Source organism: Mastigoproctus giganteus, chromosome 7, assembly GCF_048544385.1.
Source record: "Mastigoproctus giganteus isolate SK-2022 chromosome 7, ASM4854438v1, whole genome shotgun sequence".
Classification (NCBI taxonomy): Eukaryota; Metazoa; Arthropoda; class Arachnida; order Uropygi; family Thelyphonidae; genus Mastigoproctus; species Mastigoproctus giganteus.
In genome coordinates this window covers 22138687-22163053 of record NC_143581.1, presented here as the reverse complement: position 1 = coordinate 22163053, position 24367 = coordinate 22138687, and the positions used below count along the sequence as shown (strand labels likewise).

The 24367-nt window shown below is 37.0% G+C and overlaps 1 protein-coding gene across 1 annotated transcript in view; it reads right to left on the bottom strand.

Moving 5' to 3' along the window:
- LOC150082636 (L-fucose kinase-like) overlaps positions 1-24367 on the bottom strand; it is a 162397-nt gene that overhangs the window by 11292 nt on the left and 126738 nt on the right. The window contains exons 22-25 of the mRNA XM_090377884.1: positions 24181-24281; positions 12524-12661; positions 9883-9977; positions 3485-3703 (exon numbers count right to left, since the gene is read on the bottom strand). Of these exons, the coding sequence (XP_090234010.1) occupies positions 3485-3703; positions 9883-9977; positions 12524-12661; positions 24181-24281 (553 nt within the window). The remainder of the gene's footprint in view (positions 1-3484; positions 3704-9882; positions 9978-12523; positions 12662-24180; positions 24282-24367) is intronic.

Here is a 24367-nt window from a genome sequence, read left to right as displayed (position 1 = left end):
TCGAAGGAGTTATAGTTTTATTGAGAGACTCTATTGTCAGGGAAACGGGTAACATTTTTTGTAATAAAGATAGGTGGTCCAGAACCAGAGTGTGTTTACCAGGAGCAACAATTGATGATGTCACCAACAGACTGTCAGATTTTACGGGAGTTAAAGAAAGAATTATTATTCATGTGGGGACTAACGATATTAAACGTACACAACCTGACCACTTGTTAGAGAAATATAGGACTATGCTGAAAAAATGCAGTGAGTTACATCAGAATGTTTATGTGTCTGCAATTCTGCCCAGAAACGATAGGAGGGACTATATGCTGAAAGCCTTGTAGATTAACTCAAGACTTGAGGGATTCTGCAAGACTATAAGGGAAAATTTTTATCAGAATGGCCTGCATTTGTAGGTAGTAGAAATCTATTTTGTAGAGATGGTATTCATTTGAACAAAGGTGGTGCTAGGGTTTTTGCCAACATCATTGAGGATACCTTAAGGGTTCAGGAAAACTGCTAGTTGGGGGGAAGGGTAATTTAGATCTGTGTTTATCTGATGATATTGGCCAAAGTAATGCTTGCACTCACCTCACTCAAAAGACAGAAGTGGTGGAGTGGTCATGCTTCTTATCAAAAGCAGCCTGAGTGCAAAAAGAACTTTTGCTGAGCCTGAAGTTGTCTGCCAGCATAGAATCTCTGTTGTGAGAGTTAGTCAGAAGCAATGGAACAATGAGAGTGAGAGTAATCTACAGACCAGAATATTCTTGTTTGTTGCCACAACAGCCAATGTTGATAAGATGTTTTGAGGGTAGCAATTTTTCAAATGACAGGAAAGATATAGCTTGGAATAGAAACCTAAATAACTTCAAGGGGTGTGTCAGGGTAGTAAACTACAGATTACTTAGTCTCAACTGTGTCTACAGTAATGTCAGGAGTGTTGTCAATAAAATGACTGAATTTGAACTCCTGGTTAACTGATATAATAGGCCTAACAGTAACATGGTGCCACCAGAAATTGGTGATGACGAGTTCCACTACTGTATGTATAATGTATTTAGGAAAGACAGAAGGGGTGGAGGGGTCATGCTTATCAAAAGCAGCCTGAGCATGAAAAGAGCTTTTGCTGAGTCTGAAGTTACATCTGCCAGCGTAGAACTTGTGTGGTGTGAGTTAGTCGGAAGCAACAGAACAATGAGAGTGGGAGTAATGTACAGACCAGAAGATTGTGAAGAATATGACAAGAGTCTTTAGATGCAGATGGAGTGGGCAAACAAGTGTGAATGCCTTATTAAGGGTGACTTTTGACTTATTCCAATCAATCTGCCCCAGATTGATTGGAATAAGTCGAAGGGAAACTCTGAAAAACTTTTTTAAATAAACTAGACGATTATTATTTGGACCAGCACATTGGAGAAAGTACTAAGGGTGAGAATATTCTTGACCTTATCAAAGACTAACGAATCAGATGACATCATAGGGCTTAAATTTCAGGAACCATTGTCAGGAAGTGATCATGCAATCATCAGCTGGAAGATTAAGATATATGTTGCAGTAGTTAAAGGTAAAGGCACGGGTTTTAATTTCAGAAGAGTGGACTTTGGCAGTTTAAGATGCTATATAGCATCTGTGAGCTCAGCGGATTACCAAGAGGTGCTGAATACATTTGAATTGTGGAATACTTTTAAAGCAAAACTCACAGAAGCCATGAACGCATAGCTTCAAGAAAATATTGCAGGAATAGGATGCCGAAATAGATGACTGCAGCTGGCTGGACAAATAGAGCAAAAAAAGATAGCACGGGACAGTTCAAGAGTGATGAAAAGTACTGAAGCCTACAACAGGTACAAGTTGATTGTAATAGTACCACAATTGAGGACAAGGCTGCGTATGAGAAAGCATTGGCTAAGAGAGCAAAGAATGGAGACAAGGAATTTTTTGCATATGTGAATACAAGGAAGAAAAAAAGTGAATCAGATTCCATGTACACTGGGTGTGGGAAAGTCTTAGACAACCCAGCCAATGTAGCGGATGAATTGAACAGGTACTTTAAATAAAACTAGATTAAAATCGGAGTTTATTCCACTTTGCCACTGGACTAAAGTTTGGTAATTAGCAGCCTATCAAAATAATGTGTGGGAAGAGCTAAGCATGTACATCATGCCACACTCCCCCAATGGAAGGTGCATCATATTCTAAAGACTAAAAATCCTAATTTATCAGTGAGAATATGGTTAAATTTAATATTAATTAAGACTAAACATAGAACTACAGTAGAATCTCAAAAAATCTGGCACTTTTTTGAATATTTCTCCATGTATCGTTGACCATATAAGGGCAAAAGAGAAGGAGCCTAACTGGGCTTTAAAAAAAAAAGCATTGCAGATGATGCATTTATGCATTATATTCTACTAAAACTTTTCAAATACCAATTTCTTTCTGTTTTACATATTTTCTAGACTGAATGCCACTGTTACCATGTATTTGCAGAATTTAAAATCATTCATTTTGTGGCACATTCAATACTAGTTCACAGCATAATACTTAATAGTACTAAACTAAATACATACAATGTATTTAGTATTAGCATTAGTTGAGGCATATGATGCAAGAAAGCAAGCTTATATAGCAAAAAAAAAAAAAAAAAAAACTTTCCCATTTCACCCATCCAGTCACTCCAAATGTTTGTCTAGTTCAGCCTTAAATTTATTTAAGCTATCAACTTCCACAACAACAGATGGAAGTCTATTCCAGCAATCAACTACCCACTAGCTAAAGGCAAATTTCTGCACATCTATTCTACAACTGTCTTTCCTCAATTTAGTTTTAGTTTAAGGTGATTCAACTGCTGAAATCATATTGCACTATTTACACCTCATATTAAAAAATATTGAACAATCACAAACACCCATAGTGGAGGCAGCATTCAAACACCTGAGATTTATTTCTTAAGCAAGTATGTTGCCAACTGGACCAATACTGCAGTATGGGTTAGCACATTTTGACTTAATGCTGGTGACTACTACATTGAGATCATAGGAATCAAGTAGAAAAAAAATTATTCATTAAACTCCTGAATATTTATTCTATATACATGCATAACCTTCAAAAATCTGGAATTTTCAAAAATCCTGCATGTGCCGAGTCCCAAGGATGCCAAATTTATGAGGTTCTAATGTATTTAAATATTAAGTTTACTGTCCATGTTTAATGTAACATAAATCAACAACCAACATGGGAATTGTAGTTCTATTTTTTTTAGTATTTCATTTAATAGAATATATTAACTCAAATACTAAACTTTGGATAATTGTTTTGTTTTTTAATTATACCCTTTAGATTACTATAATAAAAATAAGCTATATGCATGATTATGAATGTTCTGATACCAATATACTAAAATATCAAGAAACAAAACTTTTATATTATGCTATAAAAGTTTTGTTGCATCTAATGCAGTCAGGTACAGTGAAGTCATTTTACAAATGTTTTGTCTTACCTGTAATAGATTCTTGGCCAAGCGAACCTTACCAGTATAAAGTAACAGCAGGTGACTATTTAGGACCTGTAAAAATGTGGGATCTATGTCAGCAGACTCTACTTCTATATGTATAGGCAAACCAGAGAGAGAATATCCTCTGCTAATTCCACCCATTATTCCACCCACTTGGTCTTGCCAGCCTCCTCCAGTTGTCAGCAGTTGCTCCAAATATAAAACCTGAAATGATATATTCCAGTGGTATAGTTTTACATTTGTTAAGTGCTTCAAAGAGACCTAGAAAAAACTACAAATGTTACATTAATATATAATAAAACTGTCAACTAATGTAATATATAATAAATATATAAATAAACATCCTTTACTGGTCATAGTTACATAAATGTCATGATGAATGTAAATATATACATAAACGAACACAGTGACTGACTGTGCAGCACAGTTTACAGAAAACATTTTAATGTTTTCTGTAAACATTAAATTTTAATTAGCATATTTTTCAGTAAATTATAATAATTTAATGTAACTATAAGCACCCATACATACATACATATGTACTTCAACTACTCAAGTGTAAAATAGTTTCACATATTTAATAGAACATAAAATCAGAATTGCTGACCCTAAATTAGCTACTTAATATACACAATCAAGAGATATTAGCTCAACAAATTGGCACTAAGAGTGGCTTCTTTCTGGTATTCCTGAGGAAGAGAACATGCCAGGAAACTTTATACCATATGCCAAGAGCCAACATACAATCTGAAAATGGCTTTAAATGACTTCAGCTGAACCAGTGTGTCAACTAGAACATAACATAGGTTCATATAAATGGCAGTTCAAGATATGGAAAAAAGGAACCTGGCTTTTACATTAATCTGGAAAAGCACATGATATTCTGCAGATTTAAGTATTTTAAGATTAGTGGGCTATTACAACCCAAATTTCTGAGCCATATTTATTGGTTCAGAAATTAGGAATCATTATGAAATGTTTTGATATATTTCATAATTAGATCCCTATTAGACATATGCACTAAAATCCATTTTAATAGCCAAATGCTTTTTTCAGTTTTAACCTTGGCGTTCAAGAAATCAAGAAATAAATTTTAAACAGTTTCAAGTCACATACAACATAAGGTCCTTTTCACAATGTACTACTTTAATTTGCTACCCAGCTAGGGTGCATCAGGAAGCCAACAAGGGAATTTAAAGAATTGTTTGGTCAGGTTTAAAGTTTAGCTTACCTGAGAACATGACTATTTGTCAAAAAGCACTGTCCAGCTTAGGGCTAAGCAATTTTATGATTTTATCTGGCTTTTCTTTTGGTGGTTTATTTGAAATCAGTTTTATGTATTTCTCCACTCTCACATGAACAATGGACAGGTGCCCTTTTGTTGGTTTAGGAATGGTTTACAACTTTTCTTGAGCGCTAAAATTCAAAAATTCATGTTTCTAAGTAATTTTAGTGTATGTTTTGTCCATGAACAGAACTTTGAAAAAAATAAAGGTAACCTGTCTACTTATATTCCAATTTTTCTACTTTTAGGTATACTGGATCTTGTAGTCCTTTTTATTTAATATCACATAATTAAATAAACTGATATAAGTATGGGAGTTCAAAAGTTTTTGGCCTAATTAAGATCGCAAAGGTTTTGTGAAATACAATATTGCCAATCTGTGTTGTGACTCTTCTTGTGTGTTCACAGAAAATTTCAGATTTGTAACTATATTCTTCTCCTTTACAGAGGGCATTGAAGTGTGGAAGGTGAATTAAGATAGCAACTGTCGAGAGAATCAAGCACCATGCAGTCTCCAAGTACCTTCATTTAAAGGAAATGTCACCAAAAGAAATTCATGAAGACATGCAGCTAACATTAGGAAAATCTTCTCCTTTATATGCCACAGTCAAAAACCGAGTGCAGAATTGTGCAGAATTTAAGTGTGGATGAGACAGTATTTAAGTGAGAAGGTTGTTACCATGTTAATAAGTGCAAATGTCGATGCTATTCAAGACCTGATTGTGCAAGACAGCAGAATAACATTGAAGCACATTGAGACAACATTCAACATCTCTCATGAGTAAGCTCGTGATATTGTGGTTAATGTTTCTTCAAGATGGGCCCTTAAAGCACTGAAAACTGATCAGAAGCAAGAAAGAATGGGATGATGTGAGAGTGTGCATTTTTGAAGCTAATAAGCTCCATTTTGGGCAGTATGTCACTATGGATGAAATATGGGTGCACCACTTTGACCCTGAAGCAAATGAACAACTGAAACTGGAAGCATCCCTCTTTTCTCCCTCCTAAAAGGTTTTGAGTGCCAAAGTCAGCTGGAAAAGTCATGGCATTGATCTTCTGGGATGCAGAAGGATTGATCATCCTGGAACAGGATGATGACATTGATGACCTTGATGACGTTGTAGAGCGAATATCATCTTTTAAGGGCACAAAAGGTGATATAGTTGTACACGTTGGCACTAATAATATTAAGAGTAGGAGACCGGCAGAATTACTTAACAAGTACAGGTCACTGTTGAACAAAAGCCGAGAATTAGGGTTGAATTTGAAAGTGTCTGCAATTCTGCCCAGACACGATAGGAGGGAGTATATGATGAGAGCCTTGTCGATCAATTCGGCCCTGGAAAGATTGTGCAAGGCTCAAGGGGTAGAATTTTTTTCAGCCTGGACTGTACTTGTTAACAGGAGAGATTGCTTCTACAGGGATGGGATACACTTAAATAGAAAGGGTGCAAGAATATTTGCTGATGCTATCGAGGCAGTGTTAGGTGGGTCGGAAAACTGCTAGCTTGGGGGGAGACAAAGACCAATAGATTGACAGTAGCCACTGGCAGAGGTGAAAGAGATTCTTGCACTGCTTCTATTAGAATGAGCAGAAGCCTGGAAAACAAGATGCATGGTATTTCAGAGACTGCTGGGAGCCATTGCGGTACAAGTAAACACATGGGTTGTGTTAGGGTAGCTAAGAATAGAAACAGGTGCAGGTATACTTGCGTGTACACCAATGCTAGGAGTTTAGTAAATAAATTTGATGAATTTGAGGTATTGCTCAAAACATCAAAGGCAGATATTGTTGGGATATCAGAGACGTGGTGTCACACAGATATAAGGGATGCAGAACTGCAATTTGGGGAGTACAACGTCTACAGAAAGGATAGACAGGATAGGAAGGGGGGAGGGGTTATGCTATTAGTTAGGAAACACATAAAAACCAAGGAAGTGAAGCCAGTCGACATCGCAGGACAGTGCAGTGTTGAGTCAGTTTGGTGTGACATAAGCATTGGGAGATCAAAATTGAGAGTAGGAGTGTGCTATAGGCCTAATGACTCTGATGAGTATAATAAGGAACTGTACAGGGAAATAGAGTGGGCCAGTAAATCAGAGAGTCTTATAATGGGAGATTTTAATTTCCCAGATATTGACTGGAATTTGGGGGCTGGTTACTCACACACTAGCAGGGCTTTTGTGGATTTATTGGATGATTGTTTTCTACATCAGCATGTTCGGGAGGCAACTAGAGGGAGTAATACTCTTGATCTGATTATCAGCAGTGATTCTTCATGCATTAAGAATCTGCAGATAAACGAACCACTAGGTGGCAGTGATCACAGTGTGCTGAAGTGGGATTTACTCAAAGAGGTAACTACCATTAGGGGTAAAGGGAAGGGTTATTGCTTCCGTAAAGGCGACTACGATAGACTGAGACAGTATTTAAAATCTATACAGTGGGACCAACTGATGATGTTACCAACAGCAAATTCAAAATGGGAAGCATTCAAAGAACTTATCTTGGAAGCTACTAGACTTTACATACCAACTAAGAAATATTGTTCAAGGTTTAGGCCAAAATGGATGTCAGATGAACTAATGAGGCATATGGCAAAGAAGAAAAATGCATGGGATACTTACAAATTAACACATGACACAGAAGCCTATGATAGATACAAGTTGATATGCAACCAAGTTACAAAGGAGGTTAGGCAGGCAAAGGCAGATTATGAGAAATCCGTGGCAAGGGATGCAAAGAAAAACAGCAAAGAGTTCTTTACTTATGTTAACTCTAGAAGGAAGGGAATGAATCAGATTGGTCCACTTGATATTGATGGGTCAACTGTTGATGATCCTGCTCAGGTAGCTAACAAACTAAATGAATATTTTGCATCGACATTCACACATGAGGAGTTATTCAGCAAGGGGAATGCCAGAGGTGTATTCAACTCTAGCAGTAAGCTACAGAATCTTGAAATAACTGGGAGTAAAGTGGAGGAGAAACTGTTGAAGATAAACACAAGAAAGGCACCCGGGGTGGATGGGATCTATCCAGTTATATTAAAGGAGGCAGCAAAGGAAGTAAGCAAACCCTTAGCCATAATTATGAGAGCTTCCTTGGACTCAGGGGAGGTACCCATAGACTGGAAAAGTGCAAATGTGACCCCAATTCACAAAGGAGGATCAAAGGCTGACACAAGTAATTATAGACCTGTGAGCTTAACTTCTGTTCCAGGAAAATTAATGGAGGCACTGGTTAAAGAAGCACTGCAGGATCATTTAGACAAGACTTCAGTTATAGCTCAGACACAGCATGGTTTTGTTAAGGGGAAGTCTTGCCTGACCAACTTGATTGGATATTATGATGCAGTCACAAAAGAACTGGATGCAGGGAATAACTTTGATATTATATACTTGGATCTTAGAAAGGCTTTTGATACTGTTGCACATGGAAGACTGCTACACAAATTGGAGCAGTGTGACATTGGAGGCAAATTGCTGCTATGGATAAAGGGGTGGTTGAGGGGGAGAAGACAGAGAGTGGTAATCAATGGACACTGCTCATCGTGGACTAATGTTAATAGTGGAGTCCCTCAGGGCTCAGTGTTGGGTCCATTGTATATCAAGCTTAATGTCCAAGTTTGCAGATGATACAAAGGTTGGTAGGGTTGTCAAGGACACTACAAACACTATGCTGCTGCAACAGGATCTGGAAAGGTTGAGCAGATGGGCTGAGAGGTGGCAAATGAAGTTTAACATTGACAAATGTAAAGTACTACACATGGGAAACAGCAACCCCAGAGCAACGTATCAACTCTGTGGTACTACACTGACAGTGGCAGAGAATGAAAGGGACTTGGGGGTGGTTGTGCAGGCAGATATGAAGTTCTCTGAGCAGTGCAGATGGGCTGCAAGAGTAGCTCATGGAGTATTGTCAATGATATACAGGAATTTTTCCAGCAGGGATAAGGAGGTGATTATTCTATTGTATAAGGCAATGGTCAGGCCACACCTAGAGTACTGTATACAGGTCTGGAGGCCTCATTTCAAGAAGGATGTAGAGCTGCTGGAACGAGTACAGAGAAGGGCAACAAGATTAGTGAATGGAACAAAGGGGTGCTCTTACGAAGAAAGGCTTAAGTTTTGCAAATTACAGTGTCTGGAGACTAGGCACCAGCGAGGTGATCTGATAGAGGTGTATAAAGCCTTGAATGGTTTAAGCATGCTCAATGCTGATGGGATTCTTCCTCTAGCTCAGAAAAATCACCTGAGAGGGCATAAATTCAAATTGAGGAAAGACAGATGTAGGATAGATGTGAGGAAATTTGCCTTTAGCCAGCGGGTGGTTGGTTGGTGGAACAGAGTTCCATCCCTTGTGGTGGAGGTTGATAGCCTAAATAAGTTTAAGGCTCAGCTGGACAGGTATTTGGAACGAACAGAGGGGTGAAGTGGAAGTGGGTTTTTTTTTGTTTTTTTTTTGGCTGATGCTGCATAAGCTTGCTTTCTTGCATCAAATGCCTCTACTAATGCTAATGCTAACATGGTGCCACTGCCAATGCCAAGTATTATCCTAACCTAATGAGATGTTTCTCTGAGGAATTAAAGCTCAAGAGGCATGAGAAATTGATCAAACAAGCCATCTTGCATCAAGACAATGCACTGGTTCACACAGCATTTGTGACTCAGGCAAGATTGTGTGACTGTGATTCAAGTCAAGGCTATTACAACATCCACCCTACTCACTGGATTTGGCTCCATCGGACTATTTCCTATTTCCAAATTGTAAAAAGGACAGAAATTTGACAGTGATGAAGCTGTGACAAATACAGTCAGCAACTGGTTTGAGTCAAACTCTTCTGAATTTTATTTGAGCAGGTTATGAATGCTAGTGGATCGTGCCAAAAAGTGTGTTGACTTAAGGGATGATTTTTTGGAAAAATAAATGGGTTTTCACAACTTTCCGGTATGTTTCTTCTATGAAAGGCCAGAAACTTTTCAACCTTCCCTCGGGTGTGTGTATTAAATACAGTATACACAAAAACACAAGTATATCAAACAATAAAAACAGATAAAAATTACATTGAATAAGTAAAGCTTCACTAATACTCACTGCATGCAAAAGAGATTTCTTGTCATACTGCCTTCCTGTAACTGTCCACAAGATAGCTATAACAGTTCCTGCCAATATACTGCTAGTGCCAAGCCCTAAAGCAGTTATATTGAAATAGTTAAGTCTAATGACAGCTTATCAATATTTCTTATAAGGATGCCATTTCAGAAACTAATTTTTAACTATATTATATTAGTAATGAATTCATTACCTGGAATGTATTCATTCTGAACACATTACCAGAATATAAAATATCTTTGATTTTTTATATTCTGGTAATAAAAATCAAAGATATAAAATATCTTTGATTTTTATATCTTTTTATATCCTTGACATTTTATATTAAAAGTCCTTGATATATGTAACTAGATTCATGCTAACTTATTTATATGCAATTTGGCAAGATAACAAAAAAAAAAATTTTTAAATCAGCTAACAGAACTATTAATCCTCACTGCATATGCAATAACTGTTCTACAGTACATGTTTTGTTTTTTTTGTTTTTAGCAGCATTAGCAACTAAGGCCATATTGCTCCGGGGATATGTGGTGGTCATTCCCTGACCTTTCCGCATCCTCCATATTTGGTGGTGACAGGCTCGAACCTGGGTCTAATCAAGAAGCGTGTGCTACACACTGCTGCTTCTTCCCACCTGGCTACAGAGGTGCCACAGCGCACGTATTATTCTATTTACTTATTCTGTTTTGATATGACATTTTTTATCTTTCTATACATTAAAATAATTTTCCTCCTAGTGACATTTATTCAGCCAATGGGAGAAGAGGGTTACATGGTAATATGTAACAAATACTAAACTTTGTAACAGAAAGCTTGTTTTTCTGTGGTAAAACAAGCTTCCTTTTTAGCGTGATCATGCTAGATAAACCTTGTGCACACGCTTTGTTTATCTAGATGACCATGCAGTACCATTCTTGATTTCCATATATAATGTATTTGTGTATTCATAGCTTACTTATTCATATTGATTTTATTTTATTTTATCAAAAGAAGCGAGTGCAGTGAGCACGGGTGAAGCCCCCTAGTTTTCCATTAAAAAAATGCTTATTTGAACTTTTTAATTGTTTAAAAGTTTCTTTCCCATCTTTATCCGAGTAGCAAATGTGGTGAAATGTGAATGCCTGTGCAAAAAAGAAAAGCAGAGAATGTGTTAAAGTGTTATGATGCAGATGAACAGCCACTTGAAGAGCAGCTTCAAGAGTAATAAAAAAGACACTTTGCAATGTGTATACAAAATATTAAAATAATTTATCCCCTAGAAGGTTATGGTGAGATGTGTTTTAAACTGGCAAACTTTGAAAAATCATTGTAAAATTATATAAGAAAAAAATCTGAGCTTCTTGAAAGAGTCCAGAGATGGGCAACTGCCATGGTGAGATCAGCATAAGGGCAACTGCACGAGAAAAGACGTTGATTGTGTGGACTACAGAGATTGGCAACCAGGCACCTTAGAGAACCTGATTGAGGTTTATAAGGCAATGAGAGGGATTAGTAAAATGAATGATGGTGGAATTTTTACTGTTATTAAGAATTCCAGAATTGGCTATCAATTCAAAGAGTCCAAAGGGAAAGAGATTTAGACTTGTAGGAAGCTTTCTTTTAGCCAGCGAGTTATTGACTATTGGAACAAGTTTGCTTCCACAGGTAGTTGAAGCTGACAGTTTGAAGAAATTCAGAGGTCAACCAGATAGTTATAAGAATTAAATGAGAGGGAAATGCATAATTTGTATTTTCTTATCTACTTTTTTTTGACCAGTGCAACAAAGTCCTGTAGCTTCCTTGCACCATATGGCTATACTAACACTAATAATAATTTAATATTATAAATAGCTATTTTATTTTGAAATGAGTTCTGTTTGTTTTTTAATTTAATAAAATATCTGAGTTAAAGTCAGCAGATTTTGGTAGGTACCCTCTATTAAACATCATTGCATTTTTTAAAGTCCCACAAGGAGATGCTTAATGCAGGTTATACTATAAGAAGGCTATCTGGGGAGGATGGCTGTAGTTTGATAGTTTCAGGTGGAGGCAGAGAAATTTTCTGTATAAAACTGCTTTTACACCTCATATCTTTTTTGTTTTCATTTTCCTGACGGGCTTAGACTATGTGTAATTTAATGCAACAGACTGACTGTTGCATTAAATTACACATAATGCAACAGTCAGTCTGTTGCATTAAATTACACATAGTAGTCAGTCTGCTGCATTAAATTACACTATGAGTAATTTAATGCAACAGACTGACTGTTACATTAAATTACATATATTAAATAGTAGAGTGAAAAAGGAATCGATGCAAGGATTACAAATTTTTGTTTTCTGTTGCCCTGTGCTGTATTACAATTTGAAGTATTTAAAAAGAACCAATGAATAAACACTACGTACTTTCTCCTTCTTCTTTATTGTCATATAACTGTGAAATGACATGGACAACTGTTGAAGCACAATAATATTGAACACTTTAAGCATTATATGTATTTGGGAGTTGTATTTATTTTCCTGTGATGGGACATTGAATTCTGTAGAAGTGTCAGAGTAATAGCAAATAATATATCTTAAATAAGGTATTTAATAATTTGAAAACTCTTGCTAATGTTTTGAGAAAAAAAATTATAACAGTTACCTGATCCTTGAGGTAGCAATGACCATGCATGTATCTCAAATCCACTACCATAATTTTGATGAAGCTGTTCCTGGAGAGTTTGATTTGAGTTAATATCCACAAGGTCAGTGCACAGAATGGCAGCTTTCAATAAAGCTCCTGAAAAGAAATCATTGGGAGAAAAAAGTAAAAACTTTAAATTCAATATAAAAATTAGTCATACCATTTGTTATATAATGCTGTGTAATAACACAATTTATTTTGTTTTCAACAAAAGTTTATTAAAAAAAAATACAGTAGTACTTGAAAATTTACAGTACTCAACTTTCCTTCTCCCATTAGTCCACAGAATTTAAAAACATTCTGATAAAGACAGTTTGAGAGTAAACCATTTTCAAAATGGAATCAGATAGCAAACAAACTTCTTTGTTCACAAACAAGTTTCTTTGTTCACATACATGTTTAACAGTTTTCAATGGCAGAGGAGTGATAATATGCTTAGGCAAATTAAGAATACTATACTACTAATGAGCATAACAAAAATTAAAATCTGTTGTATTTGTATTGTACCACTGTACTGTACTGTACTGTACTGTACTAGTACAGTACTGGTCCTTGAGGTTGTCACAGATTCTCTCAGATATGCCAGACAAGTTGTGCTTGCTACCTGGGAGTCTAAAACGCTGATGGAACTGATATTCGGGTGACACTCAAGTCAAGTGGACCCAATTTCGGTGAAGTCCAGACTGTCTGTGACAGCCAAATCCTCTGCTTGCACCTTCACAATGGTGGGACTGTTAGTAATCCTGAGTATAACCTCCATGCACAAGTACATGGTGGGTGACCACCCAGGTGTGAACCAACGTAAACAGGGGTCAAGGTGTGGCGGCCACACCACATAGAGGAATGCCGCCCCCTCTATGTTATCAGGCAGTACTAGGTGGTAGGTGACTCTCATCAACCGGTGCAATACCACCACTTTGCTTATTGGAGGCTTGAAGTGGTGGAACCCATGTTTAGTCTCTAGAGCTAAGTTCCAGTCAACCCTTCCCCATCTCTTCCATCATGCATATGATTGATGACTTTTGAGGTTATGATGAACATTGTGGCGAGATCCAATATTCCTTATATTTCGAGGGTACAGCTCTAAAACGGTGTTCACAGGCCGGCTGCTAGTTAGTACACCGGACCGAACCTATTGGTAACTCTCTAGGAGGCTTCCGGATCAGCTAGTGTATAATCTTGCTACCTCTACTCTGCCAGATAGTGACTGTAGGGAGTCTGAGTAGTGTGTATGCGGGGAGCATTGTCGAGGACACTTTATGTCAAGGATCTGGGTATATTCTAACCATGTGTACTCCATATCCAAAAATTTCATTACTTCATACAGCATGTCCCACTCACTTTTTCTTACTATTGAATATACTATGAATTGTCAAACTAATAGAGTAAGCTTATCTTCAAAAAGATCTAAACCTCCCAAGCACTTCCTAATTCATTTCACAAATATATGTGGTCTCAAATCTGATCTCAACGATGTCCATTTCCATTTGCAGTCTGCCAAACCCCATGTACTTTTTCAGACAGAATCTCAGTTATCGGTTGATTCAACTACTGCTCATCTCAGATGCCCAAATTATTCGGTGTATGATTCCTATCGACTCAAAGGTGGTACTTGTGCATACGTCCATTCTGATATTCCCTGTGAGAGACTTGCCAATTTGGAATCTCCTCTCTTTGATCTTTGCTGGCTTAAAAAATCTCTACCTCATTGTGTCAAATTCATCTGTTGAGAATTCCAACTCCACTAATCACTTGGAGCTCTTTGATTTCCTCTCTTTGCAACTTGACTTTCTCCAGTCCAACTTTCCTAACAGTGAGGTAATTTTCCTTGGTGATTTTAATGTTCACAACTCCAGCTGGCTGCCGTTTTCTAGTCACACCAACCCAGCTGGTTGAGATGCTGAGGCTTTTGCAATTACTAATGACCTTCCACAGATTGTTCATTTACCTACAAGAATACTGGACAATCCTAATCACACAGCCAACACGCTTGATCTTTTTCTCACAAACAACCCTTCTAAGTACATGGTCGAATTGAGAAGTCCTTTAGGCACTTCAGATCACAACTTGGTGATTGTCTCTTCTCCAATGGAGCCTTTATCTCATGGCTATTCCCAACCTCGTGTTGTTTGGCATTACAAGAATACAAAATGGGATAACCTGCGATATTTCTTTTCTTCTTTTCCTTGGATGGATTACTGTTTCAAAACTTCTAATGTCAACGTTTGCTCAGATTGTGTCAGTGAAATTATTCTTGCAGGAATGGAATCCTTTATTCCACACTCCACTTTAAAATCTCGTCCTTTAACTAAACCTTTGTTTTCCAATAAATGTGCTAAGGCTGTTCAAGAGAAGAATGTTGCATATCGTAATTGGCTTGTTTCTAATTCTTCAGTTTCATTTTCTGCCTACACCAAAGCTCGCAACAATTGTAAAGCAATTATTAATCAGTCCAAACTAGAGTTTGAACAGGCTAAGAGTAGAAAACTTGCTTCTTGCCCTAATGGTAGCCGAGCATTCTGGTCTCTTGCCAAAGCTATTAGCTGCAACTTTTGTCCATCTCTGCTCCCACCTCTGTCAAAACCAAATGGTTCTGTTGTCACTTCAGCCAAGGATAAAGCTGACATGCTTTCATCACATTTTTCTTCCAACTCATGTATTAATGATCTTGGTAAAACACCTCCCACCATTCCCAACACGCTCCATTCAATGCCTCCTGTGGTCTTCAGTCAAAAGGATGTCAGAAGGATTTTGACGAATCTTGATGCTAAGAAAGCTCCAGGTCCCGATGGTATTTCTCCACTTGTTCTCAAAACCTATGCTCCTGAACTTACTCCTATTCTTTGCCGCTTTTTTTACTTTCTTATCTCAAAGGTGTTTTTCCTTCTGCTTGGAAATTTGCTCATTTCCAGCCAGTTCCTAAAAAGGGGTGACAAATTCCTCCCATCCAATTATCGTCCCATTGCAATTACTTCTACTCTTTCTAAAGTAATGGAGAAATCAATTAACTGCCAACTCTTAAATTACCTAGAAACCTTCCATCTGATCAATGATCGCCAGTATGGATTCCGTCAGTGTCGATCCACTGATGACATTCTGGCTTATGTTACCTATTTATGGACAAATTCAATGGAAAATTTTTTTGTGTTTCGATGAAACACAAGCAGTTGCTCTTGACATCTCAAAGGCTTTTGATAGTGTTTGGCACAAAGGTCTTCTGAACAAGCTTCCATCTTATGGTTTGCCAACTGTTTTTAGTAATTGTTTATCCAGTTTTTTCTCTGATTGCTCACTGAGGGTGATGGTAGGTGGCTCTCTGTCTTCTAACTTCTCCATTAATGCCAGTGTCCCCGAAGGTTCAGTTCTTTCCCCCACTCTTTTCCTCTTGTATATTAATGACCTTCTTCCATTGACTGGAAATCTTATCCATACTTTTGCCATTGATAGCACATTGCATTCTACTTTCCATTTTGAGAAATCTTGCCCTGCTCAATCAGCTTCAACTTCTCGAAAATCTGCTACCAATTCCTTAAATGTCGATCTTCAGGTAATTCTCCAGTGGGGCAAAGACAACTTAGTTGATTTCAACCTTTCTAATATTCATCCTTGTCTTATATCTCGCAAAAAGGATTCTTCTGCTCCTATGCTTATCTTTAGTGACACTCCGATTTCTAGGCAAAATGATATACCTCTTTTGGGATTACCATGACTTCTAATCTCTCTTGGCACAAGCACATTACAAATATTGCTTTCTCTGCATCTAAAAAACTTCATTTTCTCTTTCGCTCTCGACGTTACTTTTTTTCCAAACAGCTGCTCACTCTGTATAAATCGCAAATCCGCCCTACCATGGAATATTGTTTCCACATTTGGGGTGGTGCCCCAAAACCTCTCTCAGGCTTCTTGATTCCATTCAGAAGAGGGCAGTTAGGTTAATTAATGATCATCTCTAACAGAGTCTCTCCACTCACTGTCTCATAGACGTACTGTTTCTTCTGCATGCCTTTTCTAGATACTTCCATGGGCACTGTTCTTCTGAATTGGCTTCTATAATTCCTGCTCGCTCTCTTTCAAAGCAGTTCGAACACGTTCCGCCACCAGCCAACATCCATTTACTGTCCAACTTCAAACTCAGAGAACCAACTTTTCATCTTCCTTGTTTATTCATTCAAGTGCCGTTTTCTGGAACAAGCTTCCTTCATACATATTTCCTGAAAATTACAGTATACAGAAGTTCAAGTCCAATGTCAATAAATATCTTCTTTCGTCTTCTCAACCTCCAACCCAAGCACAGTACTAAGTACTATAGGTTCTAATACCTCTCGTGTTTGGGGTTTACATAAAAAAAACTATTCCATATCAAAAGTCATGAGATAATATGGCTAACTTTAAGGTCAGTTTGTTCAGTAACCTACAATCCATAACTTTACATTAAATGCAGCTTTATTACCCTGTTTATAATAAAAATGAATCCAGAAAAGCACTGCTTTCCTAAAGGATAACAGAACTCTGAGCAAAATTTTTTCAGTTATCTTAAAAATTCTTTTTTATTATTGTTGCCATTGTTATAACTGAAAAAAAGAGCCAAATATTATTACATTTACTAGAGACAGAAAGCGCTCTAGTTACAGTTTTGTGTTTCATAGCAACTCTATGTATACATAAATGATTTCTAAATATTGCTACAGCAGGTAATTGCTTTCTTTGCTTATTTTTTTAAAATATAATGACTAAATAAAAGTTCTGTGAAGTTTTATCATAAAATCTCACAAGGAGATGTTAAATTCTACATTTTTCCTGTTTATATCCTTTAATTTTCTTCAAGCATTTTAATTTTACATCTAAAGGGTGGGTTGCTAGCCCTTCTCTTTGATGGTGGACCACACTCTGTCTCAGCCCTATCCTTCAACCTGCCTGTTAGGGTCACCATACCAGGAGCTTAAGCTCCTTACAGCATAATTCTCAGGGTCATTGGAGTACTCAAAACTTCCTGGCCACAATAAGGCAAAGAACAATGGTAGTAGAACAAAAAAAAATATAGAACAATATAATCTAGAATTGAAAAGAATATTATTCATAAAAAGTGAAACTGCAAAAGAAAACATTAAACATATTAAGTGTATTTGGCCCAGAAGAGGCAAAACCTAAGAAGACATTGATAAATTGTATAATCAACTCCAAGATTTAACTAATAAAATAGATAATATTAATTAATAATAATAGACACTTAAATGCCTGAATAGGAAACAAAATAATACCGGGAATTAGTCAATGGTTTAATGAACAGACAATGAACCAAAATGGAAATAATTATAATTTTGTACAGACTGAGCATTAGTAAAGGCACATGATGCAAGAAAGCAAGCTTATATAGCATCAGCCAAAAATAAAAATAAAAAAACCTGATTTCACCTATCCGCTCGATGCAAATGTTTGCCTAGTTCTGTCTTGAATCTATTTAAGCTATCAACTTCTACAACGACAGACTGAAGTTTGTTCCAGCAATCAACCACCCGCTGGCCAAAGGCAAACTTTCACACATCTATCCTACAACTGTCTTTCCTCAATTTGAATTTATGCCCTCTCAGGTGATTATTCTGAGCAACAGGAAGAATCCCATCAGCACTGAGCATGCTCAAACCATTCAAGGCTTTATACACCTCAATCAGATCACCTCGCAGGTGCCTAGTCTCCAGACACTGTAATTTGCAAAACATAAGTCTTTCTTCATAAGAGCAACCCTTTTTTCCATTCATTAATCTTGCTGCTCTTCTCTGTACTTGTTCTAGCAGCTCTACATCCTTCTTAAGATGAGGCCTCCAGACCTGCATACAGTACTTAAGGTGTGGTCTGACCATTGCCTTATACAAGCGCATAATCACCTCCTTATCCCTGCTAGAAAATTTCCTATATATCATTGACAAGACACCATGAGCTACTCTTGCAGACCATCTGCACTGCTCAAAAAATTCATATCCGTCTGCACTGCTCAGAAAACTTCATATCTGCCTGCACAATTACCCCCAGGTCCTTTTCATTCTCTACCACTCTCAGTGTAGTACCACACAGTTGATACTTTACTCTGGGGTTACTGCTTCCCATATGCAGTACTTTACATTTGTCAATGTTAAACTTCAGTTGCCACCTGTCAGCCCATCTGCTCAACTTTTCTAGATCCTGTTGCAGCAGCATACTGTCATTAATAACCTTGCCGATCTTCATATCGTCTGCAAACTTGGACATTAAGCCTGATATACCATCATCAATATCATTAATGATATTGTTTACCCATAAGTTAAACTTATGGGTGTAAACTTATTTACACTGATATTATATAGTTAATTTCTACCCATAACATATTATGCCTTGTGCATTTAATCTTCAACATATTATCATTATCTTCACCATTTGGCATCTCTCATATTGTGGAATTAACTTCACAACTATGACGGCATGTCTGCATTATTATCAGGGTACCTGCCCACCCACCGATGAGTGAGCCAATAAGCTACGAAACGTGTCTGGGTGGTGGTACCCACTGAGAATAAATAACAGTAGTCTCCTCTAATAGAGAAGCATTATTTATTTGAAGTAGTGCAATACCTGGTATCTCGTTGTGAAGGTAGTCACAATATGAGATAAAATCAAATGATGCCATTACACTACGTATGTACTTATGGGTAAACTATGGTGTATTTACACCGATATTATATTGTTAATTTCTACCCATAACATATTATGCCTTGTGCATTTAATCTTCAACATATTATCATTATCTTCACCATTTGGCATCTCTCATATTGTGGAATTAACTTCACAACTATGACGGCATGTCTGCATTATTATCAGGGTACCTGCCCACCCACCGATGAGTGAGCCAATAAGCTACGAAACGTGTCTGGGTGGTGGTGCCCACTGAGAATAAATAACAGTAGTCTCCTCTAATAGAGAAGCATTATTTATTTGAAGTAGTGCAATACCTGGTATCTCGTTGTGAAGGTAGTCACAATATGAGATAAAATCAAATGATGCCATTACACTACGTATGTACTTATGGGTAAACTATGGTGTATTTACACCGATATTATATTGTTAATTTCTACCCATAACATATTATGCCTTGTGCATTTAATCTTCAATGTAGAATTTAGTGTAGGATTTAATTATGTATAGATAGGATTTAAATGATTTAATTAAATTTGGAACAAGCACATGATATAGGGTGAAGTATTAAATTATGGTGAGGTATTAGATCAAGCATATTTGCCTTACCTATATTCGACCATTTTCTAAATACGTTTCCCCCCCATATCTGATGACAGCTATAACATTATCATTTTATCTTAAGTTTCAATTTATTTGCATTTTTTATTTTTATTTTATTAGTATTTTGATGTACTAATTTTACTTTACAGTTCTTCCACTTTCTATTGGCTTGGTAATTCAGCTCATAATTCTATTAATTCATCTTAACCTTTAGGATATTAACATTCTTTCACTTTTCACAAATCTACTACACTTGTTTTTCTGCTTTCCACACCCTTCTAGTTACTGGTACTTTGTGTAACTTTTACATCCATTTATGCATACTTTATTCAATATATTAATACAAACTTATATATACTCTTGCATCCTTTAAGGATGCTTTGAATTTTAAGTGCATCTGTCATACCTGATTTATTAACTTTTTTTTTCATTGAAACCATTTCATCAACAGAATACCTCTTCAACATTTCCTTTAAGAGGTTACATTTAATATGCATTTATATATTTATATATACAGGGTCGTTAAAATTAAAGTATCCCTATGTAGAGGGTTCTGGAGAAAGTTCTAAAGGCTTGTACTGAAGAGAAATTTGAACAGGTACAATAAAGAATGAGCTCGCCATTTATTGGAAAAAAAATTAGTTACAAAATTTGTCACTGTACAGCGCATAACTATCTTAGTTATGATTATGCAAATAATCATGCGTTATTTGCATAATCATAAGTTATTGCCACAGTGCCACTACTCAGCTCTACTGTACTATAGAAAAGCAAAGAAGTCTCTTCAAAATCATACAGTAGACATTTGCCTGCACTACAGCAGCAATGCCAACAACGTTGCAAGAAAAGGCACTATTAGTGAAGCTGTACTATCAGAACAGCAACAATGCAGCTGTGGCTGCATTGTTGTGTTGTCCACAAAATGATTGCAAAATTTGAAGTGACAGGACATCTTGGTGTTCAACCAGGTAGAGGTCAAAAACGAGTGGACTCCTCTCGTGTTGAAGATGTGGCTATGGCTGTCGTGGATTTATCAAGTTAATCTCCATTTGGTAGTGCAAGTGTGCCAGCTGTTTCTTGTGAAGTGGACATGCCGTATTCCACTGTAAGGCTAGTAATGTTGTTGTTGTTGTTATTTGGTTTTCAGGAGCATTAGCAACTAAGGCCACATTGCTCTGGGGATATGCGGTGGTCATTCCCTGACCTTTCCGCATCCTCCGTATTTGGTGGTCACGGGCTTGAACCCCAATCTAATCAAGAAGCGTGTGCTACGCACTGCTACTCCTACTCACCTGACTACAGAGGTGCCTGCTAGTAATGTGTCAGGTGTTGTAGTACTATCCTTACAAGATGTACATGCTACAGCAGCTAAAGCATGGTAATGCAGATATTCATTTCACATATGCATTTCAGTTTCTGGTGCGAACGACAATGGATATCACTTGGCCATGGAGCATCCTTTGGAGTGATGAAGCCCACTTCTGCTTAAATGGACAAGTGGATACGAACAACTATCGCATTTGGGCAACAGAAAATCCTCGAGTTATCCAAGAGGTCCAGTTGCATTCTTCAAAAGTGACAGTGAGGTGTGGTGTGAATTTACGGCCACATTCATGATTGGGCCACATTTTTTTGAACAAGTAACACTGACTGGACCCCTGTTCCCTCACTGGACAGTGATATTATGAAATGTTGGCAAATTTCGCAATACCCAGAGCTGCAACAACATGGGTGCCTTCAGGATACCTTATTCATACAGGATGGTGCACCACCCCACATCCACCGTTGTGTACAAAGATTGCTAAGGCAACGCCTTACAGACAAACGGCTCATCAGCCGTTGTTTCCAGACATCTTGGCCACCCCGATCACCGGACCTCACCCCATACGACATTTGGCTGCAGGGTTTTTTGAAGAACCAGGTGTATCGGGAAGGATGTTAAACTCTGGCAGATCTGAAGGACAGCATTAGACATTGTGTACTGGCTATTCCAGTTAATATGTTACGTTCTTCTGTAGAAAATTCTGTTCTTCGAATGAAGGATATATTGAACAATTGTCACACTGTTCAAGTGATTTGTATTGCCACAACACCAATATAGTGACAAATTTTGTAACTAATTTTTTTCTCCCAATAAATGGCAAGTGCATTCTTTATTGTACCTGTTGTCCAAATTTCTCTTCAGTACGAGCCTTAGAACTCGCTCCAGAGCCCTCTACATCATCATCAGCCATTTTCAATCCACTGCAGGATGAAGGCCTCTCCAGCAACTTTCCAGTTCATTCTGTTTTGTGCCATGGCCATCCATTTACTACCCACAAACTCATGAATTTCATCCATCCATCTCCGCCGTTGTCTTCCAGCTCCTCTTGGGTACCATTCTGTTATTTTCTTAGTCCATCTGTCATCATGTCTTAGAGCTATGTGTCCTGCTTAAGACCATTTTAGTTCTTTAGTTTTGATAAAAATGTCCTTTACTTGAGTTTGCTGCCTAATCCATGTGTTTCTCTTCTTATCTAACAGTCTGATTCCCAATATAATCCATTCCATTCTTCGCTGTGTAGTTCTCAGCTTCTCTTCCATTCTTTTGGTGAGTGCCCAAGTTTCACTTCCATAAGTCATGGTGGGGAGTATACATTGGTTCATTATTTTACGTTTCAGACAAACTGGGATATTGCTCTTCAGTATGTGACTATATTTCCTGAATGATATCCATCCAAAATTTATTCTTCTCTTGACTTCCAGTTATTTATCACTATTACAGCTAATAACTTGTCCCAGATAAGTATGACTCCACCTTTTCAATTACTGCTCCTTCAATCATTATGTCCCTTTCTGCTGCATACTTGTTCATCATTACTTTTGTTTTAGCCATATTCATCTTTAGTCCAAAATCCTTACTAACTCAGTATAACTGATTAAGATTTTCCTCTAATTCTTTAGGATTGTGGCTTATGATCGCAATGTCATCTGCAAATCGTAAATGGTTTAGGTACTCTCCATTCACATTGAAAGCTTCCTCAAGGGCAGCAGTAAACAGCTTCGGAGATATTGTGTCTCCTTGTCGAACTCCTTTCTCCATTTTAAATTTCCTACTGTCTTTGTCTAGTCTAATAAAAGAGATAGCATTCTCATATATTTTCTCCAAAATCATAATATATGGAGTATCTGTGCCTTGTCTTTCCAGTGCCCGAAACATTGCCTTATGCTGTATGGAGTCAAATGCCTTTTCATAATCCACAAATGCCAGGCATAATGGTGTTTTATATTCATTTGCTTTCTCCATTAGCTGTGATATTACGTAAAGGTGATCCATAGTTGAGAATCCTGTCCTAAAGCCAGCTTGCTCTTTCGATTTATTCTCATCAAGTATTCTTTCTAATCTGTTAGTAATGACCCTTGTGAACAACTTGTAGATGTGGGATATCAAGCTAATTGGTCTATAATTTTCAATTTCTGATTTATCTCCTTTCTTATGCAGCAAAACTATGATTGCATTATTCCACTGCTTAGGCGTCACACCTTTTCTAATGCACTTTGTGAAGAGCCTTGCCAGTTTTTGTGTTATGTCTCTTCCTCCCAATTTTAACAACTCTACAGTAACTTCATCTTCCCCAGGGCTTTCTGATTCTTCATTTTCTTCAACGCATGTTCTACCTCATCAGGAAGAATATCGGGTATGTCGTATGCATTGCTAATTTGCAATCCATCTTCCCCACTGCTGGCATCATTCCCTTGCTCCTTGTATAATTCTCTATAGTAGTCTTCTGCAATTTGAATTATGCCTTCTCTGCTATTTATAAGTACACCATTGCTATTCTTCAGTTTCAGTATCATTTGTCTTTCTGTATTACTGCTCATGGCTGCTGATTTAAGCCAACAGTGTGCAGAATTTGGGAAATTGAACAGAAAGGATACTTTACAAAAGATATTTTAAGTAAATTTAAACTCTCTTTCTTTTTTTTCGATGATATGAGTCTGGGAGCAAGTGTAGCAAGACACAGAAGTTAAAAAAAAAAAAAGATATCTAAGCCTGTGTTCTTAATTTCTTTTTTCTTTAGCCATAAGGTATGCTTTGGAAGAGCCACACCATAAGACATGGCCACTGTATCTTTTAGTAATTTCTTGTTTAACCCATAGTTCTTTAAAACTTCTAAATTATTTAAATCATCCTAAATGTAGTAGACATTTATTTTTAATTAAAACTTTTCTTTGTTATTTTTTATATAGAGAAGTGTTTTTTCCTTTCAATCAATCAATGCCTACATGTTTAACAAGCCATTCAATGCATATATTATTAGAAACTTCCTTATTAAACAATTATATAAATATAAATTAGTAATGTTCACCTTGAGCATTAGGCTGATTATAATCCAGTAAATCAGAGAGGTTGCTAATCACCATTCTTGAAGCCATCTCATCTGTTCCTATAAGGAATACTAATTCAAGTCTGTGAAAAGAAAAATGTAACTCATTTGTTTTTTAGTTCTGTTTCTAAAGAAAAAAATTCAATTGTTCTACTATTCTGCACATAAA